The sequence below is a fragment of the Macrotis lagotis genome, chromosome X, assembly GCF_037893015.1.
Source record: "Macrotis lagotis isolate mMagLag1 chromosome X, bilby.v1.9.chrom.fasta, whole genome shotgun sequence".
NCBI classification, from domain to species: Eukaryota; Metazoa; Chordata; class Mammalia; order Peramelemorphia; family Peramelidae; genus Macrotis; species Macrotis lagotis.
The window spans coordinates 153843051-153855570 of NC_133666.1; the positions used below are offsets into that span (position 1 = coordinate 153843051).

Genomic DNA, 12520 nt, shown 5'->3' on the forward strand with positions numbered 1-12520 from the left:
GAGGTGATTGGTGGATTCTTTCTTTTCCTTTTTGCTTTTGCAAGGCAAGGAGATTAAGTGAATTGTTTAAGGTCACATAGCTAGCAAGTATCAAGTGTCTGAGACCAGATTTTAATTCAGGTCCTCCTGACTCCAGGATCTATACTCTTTCCACTTGTCACTTAGAATCTGGTTAGCTCTTTCAATGTCTATTTCACTGTTTTAAGAATATTAGGGATGTTTTCCTTGATAATTTCTTAAAAGTTGATGCCTGAGTTTGTTTTTTTTAATCTTGGCTTTCAGGTAGTCCAATAATTTTTAAATTATCTCAATTAGATCTGTTTTCCAAGTTAGTTGTTTTTTTCCAATGAGACATTTCACATTTTCTTCTAGTTATTTTTGTTTTCTTTAATTGTTTCTTTATTTCTCATAAAGTCATCTGTTTCTTTTTGCTCAGTTCTATATTTTAAGGGTTTCTTTTCTTCAGTGAGCTTTTATATCTCCTTTTCCATTTGAACCCAGGTATTCCTGACTCCAGGGCCGGTGCTTTATCCACTATGCCACCTAGCCACCCCTCAGTTATACTTTTTAAGACATTCTTCACCTCACTTGCTTTTTTGGATCTCTTTTCCCATTTGGCTCATTCTGGTTTTAAGTTGTTATTTTCTTCCGCCCTTTTTGTGACTCTTTCACTAAGTTCTGATTCAGGTATATGATCTTGCCAAATTGCTCTCATTTCTCTTCCCATTTCCCCCCTCTACCTCCCTTTCTTGATTTTCAAGATCCTTTTTGAGCTCTTCCATGGCCTAAGACCAATTCATATTTTTCTTTAAGGCTTTGGATGTTTGACTTTTTTGACTTTATCTTCTTCTAATTGTTTATTTTGATCTTCCTCATTTCCTTAGTAACTGTCTATGGTCAGGCTTTTTTCCTTCTGTTACTTGCTTGTTTATTCAGCATATGACTTGATTTTAACTCTGTGAAGGTGGGACTCTGCTTCCAGGGTGGAGGGCTTTAGGGATTTTTGCAGTTGTTTTCAGAGGTACATTTAGAGACCTGCAAGTTTTCATTTCTTCCAAAGTGGTGTGATTTAAAGAGAGGTCTTCACAACTCTCCTAATCTACTCTGCCTTGGCACTGTGGGGAGGGTCTCTGCTCCTCTTTTGTGCCACTGCTTCTTTTCTTCCTGGGACTGCAACCTGGAACTGCAACTCAGATCAGAGTATAGACAAAACAAGTGATAGCCTCATTGATAGCAGAGACTCCTGTATCTCCTTCTGACCTTACTGTTTGTCTTACCAAGCGCTCTGGAAGCATCCTCTGTGGCTCCCCAGGCTTATTCCTGGCCCACTGGGGCTGCTGAGACCCGCCCTGGACTTGCCCCACTCTTACCTCAATGAGACAGACTTTTTTCTATTGACCTTCCAAGCTGTCCTTGGCAATCTTTGGTCTGAGAGGTCTGGAAACCACTACTGCTGCCACTGACCCAGTCACTGCACTGTCTGTTCCTGGATTGCTGAAGCCAGTTTGCCCTGGTGTGGCCAAGCTGCACTGTACATCTCTCTCATTTTGGTGCAACAGACCATTCGTGCTGATCTCCCAAGTTATCTTGGGCTGGATTTTTTTTCAGTCTTTTTGTGGGTTTTGCCACTCTAGAATTTATTTGAGTCATTATTTAAAAGTATTTGGTGTGGTTTGGGGGAGAGCTTGGGTGAGTCCCTGCTTTTACTTCTCCTTTTTGGCTCTGCCTCCACAAATAGAACATTTTTTAGAAGCTTTTTACATAGTCAGATTCAATGTTCTTTGCAACTATGCTGTTCTTTATCTGTCTACTTTGGGAAAAACAGGGAACCTTATAGCTGTGCAACGGCTCTTGTGAAGGTATTTGTAATAAAGGTAGGATAAAGGTAGGATAATGGAGTACAAAGTCCACTGGACTTGGGATCAAGAAGCCTGCCCAGTCACTTGCCCAGGGTCACAGAACTAGTAAATTTCAAATATCTGAGGCCATATTTGAACTCAGATCTTCCTGACTTCTGGGAAGGTGTTCTATTCACCACACCACATAGCTGTCCTCAGAAGACTGGTCTCTAAGGCAGAATCAGCTACATATCTAACGATCTAGGACACATGACTTAAGTTTGTTGTACCTCACTTTTCTCTGATGAAACTGAAAGGGTTGGATAAGACTATGTTTAATATTCCTTCCATATCAAAATGCCTATGATTCTAGGAACAATATAGATAATAATTCCAAATCCTTGTTTAGTTAACAGCTTCAAATCCCTTTCACATCTACTATAGTATCTGATCATGAAACAAGATTGTCTGAGGGGGGGAATTTCACTCCTTTTTCATCATACCCCCCATATATTATTGCTATACTGATTAGTTCTAAAAGGTTTAAAAAACAAGATCTAGTAGGAAAAACAAAGGAGCTAGGTAGATACCCTGATCAGCTCTTCAAAAATTGAGAATAAATTGATATAGGTGTATTTCTTTAAGGTGTATTTATTTAAGGTAATGGGGTTAAGTGACTTGCTCAAGTTCATATAACAAGGCAATTATTAAGTGTTTGAGGTCAGATTTGAACTTAGGCTCTCCTGACTCCAGGCTGATGCTCTATCCACAGTGCTACTTACCTGCCTTGATATAGGTGTATTTCTTACACAATGTCAGGTTCCAAGCTAGGACTCAATGTTGCTTTGTATAGGAATTAGACAAGCTAGTCAATTCTGGAAGCAACAGATCATAGGTATGCATTTGGTAGGTCACAAAAGGAAGTCCATTTGTCTTAACTGGAGATAACCTATATGATATACTGGTACTAGGAAGAACACCTCCTCAACAGGACTGGAATAAGCCAGGAGAGGGAGACCAAGGATTTTATCGGATATACTTGGGCATTAAAATCATCAGATCATCACAGGAAGTGAGAATTTCCATGATCTAGTGAGGGGCTTCTCCTAGGACTTTATAAATACTGAGTTTTCTCTGGGACTCCTGAGTCCATGATTCATGTCAACACAAACAAATTCAGGATCAAAGTAGCTTGATCAGTGTGAACAAGGAAATAATTATAATAATAAGTGGAAATTTATATAGTGTTTATTATGTACCAGGCACTTGAAAGGATTGGTGCTATTATTATGTCACTCTGATAGTTGAGGATACTGAAGCAGAGAGAGACATATAGGGACACATAGTAAATGTCTGAGGCCAAATTTGAACTCAGGTCTTCCTGATTCTAGGCTAATATTTCCTCAGTTGACCCAGATTACAGAATATCAGGTGCTTTATAGGAAGACAGGTCTGACTGGTTTCCTTGAGATGCTAGGAAACTGGAAAAATTTGAATGTTCCAGATATAGAAATTTCAAGGTTCAGAAGATCTCAGAGAATGGACAGTGTAGAAAGAAGCAACCTGGTAGGAAGAGATGGTATGACTCAGGAATTAGACAGATTATTGGATAGGAAGGACTACAATATTTGAGAAAAATCTCTGATAACAAGACTTAGAGTTACAATATTTAATTTTCTAACTGATTCTTATACCTTCTTCAACATCTCAGTGAGTCCTGGAAACAATTTTAGTTTGTCCAATGATGATTTTAATTGCTTCAGTGGGAGATAGACTATATCCCTCCCCTTCCCTGTCCTATGGTCTCAAATTTATTGCAGGTATTTTTTTGTGCCATAACTGGGAGGCCTTCCTGAAATGTTCCCCTTTCCCATGGAGAGGAAGCTAGGGCAAAAGCCTTCAGGGACAAAGCAAAATTTCTGGGCTAGGAAACAAGAGTGTTACATTCACCCTCTGAACAACAGTAATATTTGTGAAAGGAGTTGTATGAAAGAGATAAGAGTTATTGGCTAGCTGCTCCCCTAATTGGTCTATCGTTAAAGGAAAAAAAATGATCTTTGTAAGGAAAACCCTCCTCCCTCCTTCCCTCCCTCCCTCCCTTCCTTCCTCCCTTCCTTCCTCCCTCCCTTCCTTCCTTCCTTCCTTCCTTCCTTCCTTCCTTCCTTCCTTCCTTCCTTCCTTCCTTCCTTCCTTCCTTCCTTCTGAAGGGGGAAAAAAACCCTTATGTTACCAAAGAGTTAAACTGATGGGTTAATCATCTGTCTTTGTGCCCTATTTCCCAATTAAGTCACTTGGCCTTAATGAGCGACTTCTGTTGAAGTCTCTGTTGAAGATGCCTGCATTTATAAATCACTCCTTATTTCCTCCTAGAAAGGAAAAGTTCCAATAGGGAACTCTGTTCACTCTTTTACATAATAGATTGATTTTTTTTCCTACCTCAAGCCAGCCAATAGCTTCTTTTATTTTAGTTTTTTTTTTTTTTTTTTTTTTGCAAGGCAAACAGGGTTAAGTGGCTTGCCCAAGGCCACACAGCTAGGTAATTAAGTGTCTGAGGCTGGATTTGAACTCAGGTACTCCTGACTCCAGGGCCAGTGCTCTATCCACTGCACCACCTAGCTGCCCCTCTGTTCACTCTTTTTGAAGGAAATAAACCTAATTTTATGCCCCTCATAACTCTGTGGTCATTGTCTGGTGAATTTTTCACTTTTGCTCAATCCAAATTTCATCACTTCTTTCTTCCTTCCTTTATTCCCCCTCCCTCCCTTCTCCCCTCCCTCTCTTTGTCCCTTCCTTTCTCCCTATTTCTCTTCTTTCCCTCCATCTCTCTTTCCTTCCTTCCTCTGTTTCTTTTCTCTCTCATCCTGTCCTTTTCCCTTTCTTTCTCTTTCCTTCTTTTTTGAATTTGTACCCTTTTTTTCCCTTCCAGGATACAACAGATTATGTTGCATATGTAGCTAAGGACCCTGTTAATCATAGAGGTATGTTGCTTGTGATATTTTGCCCTTTTTCTCTTGTATATTTAATATTGTTAATACCATATATTTTAATTATTAATATTTAAATGAATTTTTGTCTACACATGAGAATTGTTGACAGATTTTATGGGTCATAAAGATTTTCTCATTGTGTAACCTTTAGCCTAGCAAAATGGGAATTAAAAACATGAATCTCTGAGTTAATATTTTAAAAAAATTGTTTTTAGATTTATTTTTGTCTTAAAAATAAAATTTTCACTACTTCAGCTTCATGAATATGAATGTTCATAACAAAATGATGCTTTGGTTACTCATAGGTTACTTTTGCTTACTCATAACATAAAAATACTTCTTATTAGGAATCCAAGGGATTCAAGTTTTATAACAGAATGGTATAGGTTAGTCATGTAATAGCTTCCACAATTTGTTTTAAAGTAGCCTCAACAGACTTAGACTGCAACTGATCTGTAATTTCTTTAATGTGGATATGAATGACAATTTTTGCATCCCTACCCATTATTGTCTATGTCTCATATAATGTTACCACAGGAAGTTCACTCAGTATGCTGGGACTTGATCATCAGCTATTCTTTGAATTCATAGCGATCAGCTAGATACATTCAGCATAATGAAACCCATAAACAGCAACATCAGCTAGATGTATTCAACATAATGAAATACATAAACAGCAACATCTGGAGGACTTCACTATGGATTCTCCAACTTGGATTCTGGTTGGACACTTTTAGGGAGCTTATGTCTTCATAATTTATGCCTCACTTGATATTGACGACCAGAGGGCTTGCAAAGAAAATTTTCTGTTCTGTCTTCCAATGAATCATAATTTTAACATATGCATGAGAGAAATTTTTTTGGAGAGCAGTTATATAAGCTATATATAAGTTATATATACCAAATAAGATATTTTTAATAGTTGAAAAATAAAAAGTAAAATAGGATCATTTTCTTTTTATCTTTTGATCAATTCTGTGATAGTAAAAATGTGATTTTTCTGATATAATAGTTGTAAAATTTTTCTTGACTTCTTTTAATTTTAATTATATTTTAATGATATATATTATAAAAATATGTGTAAATTATTCTCAAAATTTCAGATAAATATATATATATATGTATATATACTACTGTTGTCTTTTTTAGGGTAAAAATAGGGTCTGAGAAATTCCCCATGTTTCTGATATCTTCTGAAACTTTGAGAACACTCCCTCAAGGCTCTCAAAATTGTGCTACCTCCAGTATGGACCTCGTTGCTTTTGCCATTTTTGATTTCTTCAGTGAAACTTCCAAAAGTGTGAAATTGGAGTTCAAAGAATTTGTTATGAAATTTTTTTAACAGCTTTTGCATTGTTTTGCTTGTTGTCTTCCTTCTTCCTCTTTCCTTCCTCTGTTATTTCACTTGGCGATTTCATCATCTTCTATAGATTAAATGAATATTTCTTTTCTGATAATTTTAAGAACAAATATGTCCATTTTAACTTTTCTTCTAATCTCTATCTTCTTATTGGGCATCTCAAATTAGATGTCCCATAGAGCTATTCTAAACTCATAATTTTTATAACTGAACTTATTATCCTCTCCTCTACCCCAACCCTCCCCTTTTTTGACTTCCTTATTACTATTGAGGGAACTACCAAACTCCTAGTCACTCAAGCTTGAAAACTAGGTCATCATTCTTTCACTCTTATTTCCCATGTTCAATCTCTTGCTAAGGCCTATTGATTCTATTTTCATAGCATATTATCTCTTGATTATTTCCCCTTTTCTCCTCTAATACTACAGACTATCATTATCTTGCCTGGACTACTGCATTAATTTCTGGTAGGTTTTCCCTGTCTCATTCTCTCTCTACTCTGGTACATTGCTTTCGCTTAGCTGTCAAATTGATCTTTCTAAAGTCTGACCATATCATCATCCTAGTCAATAACTACAGTGCAAATACGAAATCAACTGTTTGGCATTCAAAATTCTTTATAATTATCCTATCCTTATACCTCTCCCTACCTGACCAACCACATGCTCTGATTCAGTGACACTGCCCTCCATGCTGTTGCCAGCAGTAGGCAGTTTTCTGTTCTTCTCTTTTCTTTTTGCAAGGCAATGGAGTTAAGTGACTTGCCCAAGGTCACACAGCTAGGTAATAAATGTATGAGGTAGGATTTGAACTCAGGTCCTCTGACTCTAGGGTCGGTGCTGAATCCACTGTGCCACCTAGCTGCCCTGAGCAGTAGGCATTTTCACTGGTTGTTTCCTCATTCCTGAAATTCTCTTCCTCCTTATCTTTGTATCCTGAATTCCCTAGCTTCTATCAAATCCCAGCTAAAATCCTAAAAAATTCTAATGCTCTCCTTATGTCAACTTATCCCATATCTAGTTTGATTGTATATAGGTATTTGCATATTGTCTTCCCTTTAGACTTAGGAGCAGAAGTTCTTTTAACTTTCTTTGTATCTCCAGTATTTAGCATTTGTAGATTCTTGTTGATGAATTATTGGACTATTTTTATCCTTGAATACCTTGAATAGGAATGATTTTGTTCATAGGTCTCTCACAAAATGTTCTTTAAACTTTTTTGTTCCTGAACTCTTTCTTGCGTTATAAAGGACTATTGTTCCTAATTTTTCACCAAATTTTTTCAAACACATTTATATTCTAATCTGATGTTGCCTTTGACTGCCCAATCTTTTCACTTGACAAGTAGGTTAAGCAGGGGCTGACTAAGGCAGCATTAGCCTATTTTTGGTCCCTTGCCATGGCAACTAATTCAAAGCTTCATTAGTCAAAAGCTATAGAAATATTATAAATAACTGTGTTTGCTGAGCATTTTTGTGCTTGCCTCAAAAGTAACAGTTATTGTTTTCATTTTTAAGTGAATCACAGATTGGCTCTGAATAGATACCAATGAGGTGGCTGCTTTCCTAGGTAGTACAATATTGTGGGTAGAATGTCAGATTTTGAGTTGGGAAGAATTAATTAAAATCTTTAACCTCTATGTATCTTAGGCAACAACTAGGGAATATCTAGTAAATCCACCCCCTTTAATAAGTTAAGATTTGCCCCACTAGCTCATTCACAGATCTTTGACTATTGATGTATTTTTAAAACCCTGTTTACACTGTTCTCCAAAAACAGTAGATGAACTGAATTTGTGTTTTTAGAAATCATTGGTTTGGAAAGCATTTTTCAGGAATCTTCTATAACTCCTATCTTCTGGAAAAACCATTTACAACTTTAATTACACAGACTAAATTTTATTTTATGTTTACTAATTTCTAAAGAATTAAGTTCCAATCTGTCATCCATTACATTATATTGTGGTTATTTTTGAATATTTAGCTTTTATTCAGTCTTATCATCTTTTCAGTGATCATTGAAAGTCACCTTCCAATATGAAATTTTTAATGTATGGTTCAAGATTGTAATTCAGTCAAACTCTCAGTTGGGTGGTATGGTGAATAGAACATTGGGTGTGAAGTTGGGAAGATCTTGAGTTCCAATGTGATGGTCTTAGATCCTTAATTAGCTATGTGAACCTGGACAAGTAACTTAATATGTCTGCTTCAGCATCTACATCTAAAAAATAGGAATAATAATAATAATAATAATAAATAATAATAATAATAATAATAGCATCTACTTCTCAGGATTGTAATTATAAAACGAAATAAAATCTTAAGAAAAGTACTTGGTAAACCTTAAAGCCCTATAAATGCTGTCATTATTACACTATTTCCCTCTGCCATTGCCCAAATAAAATTTTCATTCTGTTGAAGTTATACTCCTAATTAGTTGTCAAAGAAGTTCCCTGAGAAGTTAAGTTAACTTAATAGTAAGTATTGCAAGGTGGGTTCAAGGTGGTGGAGTACTGTGTACTTTTCCTCCCCAATAATGACTTTCCCCTTATTCTTAACCCATGAATGTGATGATCAAGTTCAGCCCTAGGGGCCCCTGGTCTCTAATAAGAAGAATTAGTTTACTTTTGTTGAACTCTTTGGCATTTTATACACCTATTCTGGAGTCCTGGGGAAATTTACTTAAAACTTGGTTTTGGTTCATGTTTAGGGTCTCCCCAAAGAGAGTAGTAGAAAAGCACTCAACTTGATTCAGGTATGGGGCAGTTATTATCTCCAAGCAAATGAAATACTGTTAATAACCTTTATGCCCATAGTGGAAGAGACTCAACACAGAATAAACTAACATACCAGCTATGAATAGTTATAACTATTATAACAATATTTATAATAAAACTAATGTGCATGGGGGCATCAAAGTAGTTTGTGATTAGACTACTAGTCCTGAAGTATAGAAGACCTGGGTTCAAATGTGATTTCAGACACTGAATGAACAACCTTGGACAAATCGCTTAACTTATGTTTGCCTTAATTCATAGGAAAAGGAAATGAGAAAGAACTCAAGTATCTTTGCCCAGAAAATCCCATGGAGAGTATTCACAGGGTATCATAAAAAGTTGGACACATTTGAATGACTAAACAAAGTAATCTGCAGTACCAGAAGGTTGAGACTTAAACAGAACCTGAAGGAATTTGTGGGAATGCTGAATAGATATTTTATATTTGACCTATTCTCTGAATTATCTCCCTCAAATCTCTATTTTCTGGAAAACTAGACTATAGTTTGGGCTTATCCTCCTCTCTTACCCTTCAAGAAGTACCATAATGGATATATAGAGAAAATCTTCCATACAGATTGAAGATTCAGGACCTCCTAATCTCTTGAACTTGTTGGACTTTCTTCAACTATACCAGTCCTCTGGGGGTATTTTCTTTCTTTTTTTGCTGGGAACCCTTCTTGCCTACTGGGAACAGAAAAAAAAAACACCATTTGTTTCTGCTCCTTTTCATCCTCCCCAAGGATAGGAGAAATATGTCATTATATCATTTTCCTTCACTGGGAACTGCCTGAATTGCCTAACAACCTGAGAGGTTATCCTGGGGGCTGAACCCCTAGTGATAATAATTAATCTTTCTGAACTCATTCAACAATGATTAATGAACCTCTGACCTGAGAGATTCTGTACCCCTGGTGTTCATTATATAAAGCCCATTCTCCATTCTCCACTGCTCACTCTTATCTTTGTCCCCCTAATCCCTTCCCAATTATGATATGTTACCTCCTGCTACCCACACTCTCCATTGTGTTCTCTAATCCACAGTGATGTTGCTTTCATCTTAAATCATTTCCTTTCCACTCCTTTTATTTCCTGGCTCTCCTTGAGATTTGACCTCCTCTTGATGACATCATCTCCCTGGCCACCCTTTCCACCACTGATTACTCACTCATTCTCTCCCCTCAATTCTCTAGTCAAATTAGGGTAGTTATAATTCTCTTTTCTCTCCATTGCCACTTTCAGACTTTTTCCCCATCACTCAGTAACCCCTCTTCCTTTTTTTTCTTTGTTTCTGCAAGGCAATGGGGTTAAGTGACTTGCCCAAGGTCATACAACTGGGTAATTATTAAGTGTCTGAAGCAGGATTTGAACTCAGTCCTCCTGACTTCAGGGTGGGTGCTCTATCCACTGTGCCACCTAACTGCCCCTTAACTCCTCTTCCTTTGAAGTTCTCTGTCTATGACCACCATAGAATTAAAATTCTAGTAACTTTTTTTTGCGTTGACTATTGATTCATTCCTCTGCTTTTCTTAATGAGTTCATTGTCGTAGTATTTCTCTCCTCCATAATTTCTGCCTAACTTCAACATAGATAGATAGATAGTCCCTCAGACATCTTTTACCTTCTAATTCTTCAACTTGCTCATTTCTTATGACCTGCTCCTCTAGCCTACCTTAGCTACATACAAAGACAGACTCTTGATCTTGCAGTCCTCCCCAAAACACTCTACTTTTATATTTATGAACCTTTAAATTCTCTTATCTGATTAAAATCTTTTGTCATTCCACCTCTTTCTACCCTTCAATCTTAAACACTCTTCCTACTGGTCACCATGTTCTCCAATCTCTCCATATTAGAACTGGCTATAATTTTCTCCCCACCTTGATCCCTGAGTGAATCACCTCAACTTTATGCTATTCTCTTCTATTAATTACTTACTTCCTAATTCAACTGCTGAACTTGACCTGCCATGCTTCTTTTCTGAATTACTCCCATTATTCACTGCCTTAGCCTTTACTTGTGTACTACAAAACAAAGAGAAAATCACAAAATCATACCGACCAGGTCCAGCATAAGTTTACTACTGCAAAGCAATTCTTTTATACCTCCCTAATTAATTCAATGTCCAGTATGAACAACTTCTTTTCCAAACCTTTTCATCCTCCTTAGACCTCCCATAGTTTCCTTCTTCCATCCCTCTCACCTGAGAATTCTTTCCCATATTTCAATGAAAAAAAAATTGAGGTCATTTGCCAAAAGTTTATTGCTCTCTCCTCCTCCTCAACTCAAATCTTCCAGATGCCTTTTGCCACAATTTCTGCCTTTATCCCTATCTCACATAATGAGGTTTCTCTTCTTGCCAAGGCAAACCCCTCTATATGTACAAGTGATACCATTCCATCTTCAGCAGATTTGTTCCCATTTTATCTCCCTTCTCTCGCTTATTTCCTCCCTTTTTTATCTACTGGCTATAGTTTGTGCTTTTTCATTCTCAAAAAATCTTTACTCTGTCCATTAATTCCTTCTTATAAACTAGCTTACCATATCTTTCTCTACTCAATATATTCTTAGAGTTTTTCCACTCTAAGACCAAATATAAAGTCATCTGTTTGGCATTTAAAGTCCTTTATAACCTACCCTTATCTTTCCAGTCTTTTGATATTTTAACCCACCTGCCCTGCAACATATTCTTCAATCTAGTTATACTGACCTCCTTGTTCTTCATATGGTGATGCTCCCTCTCCCAACTCTGGATATTTCCATGCCTGACCCCCATGCATGCTAGGAATTTTCCTCCAGGCTTCCCTGGAATTCTTCAAATGCCTGCTAAAATGTTACCTTCTAAAGGTAACAATTAAAGTGTCCTTACTTCTCTTTATTATCTTTTATTTATCCTGAATATATCTTTTTGTACATAGGTTTTTACATACTAACTCATCTATTAGATTTTGAACTACTTGAGATCAAGGGCTATTTTTTTTAGTATCACCAGGGTCTAGTACAGTATCTAATATGTATTAAATGCTTGACAAGTGTTTTTTCACTGGCTGACAAGCCTAAACTCATGCACACCAGGACTGATGTATACTCCCTTATGTTCATAAAAGAAATCCACAACAAGAGTTAGCCAGTGCTGGTATCCAGTTTCAATCTCTCCTAAACTAATACATTTGTATTAGTTGCCATGTGCTCATAGTTTGTCATTTTTGGGTTTTGAAAAAGGAGACCAGTTCATCCCAGATCCTGTCACAGGAGTACTGTGCTAAGTCACCATACTCTTTCCTTTGGAGTCACCTAGGTCTGGTGGGCAGATATGCATTAGGATGACTGGAGATGGTCCTAGATGCCAGGCAGTCAGGGAAAAGTGGCTTGCCCAAGCTCACACAGCTAGAAAGTATCTGTGACTGGAGTTGAACTTAAGTCTTCCTGACCACGGGGAGTGGTGCTCTATCCACTGGTACATAGTAGATGGTTAAAAAAATGCTTGTATATTCCTGGAAGATTTTAGAGGAACTGGTGTATAATATTTGGGATGACCTTATATTAAAATGTCAGTGATT

At 37.0% G+C, this 12520-nt stretch overlaps 1 protein-coding gene across 1 annotated transcript in view; it reads left to right on the forward strand.

Moving 5' to 3' along the window:
- Nucleotides 1-12520, forward strand: part of LOC141498863 (SHC-transforming protein 3-like) — a 59104-nt gene that overhangs the window by 12102 nt on the left and 34482 nt on the right. Inside the window, exon 4 of the mRNA XM_074201928.1 lies at nt 4765-4816. Within this exon, the coding sequence (XP_074058029.1) occupies nt 4765-4816 (52 nt within the window). The remainder of the gene's footprint in view (nt 1-4764; nt 4817-12520) is intronic.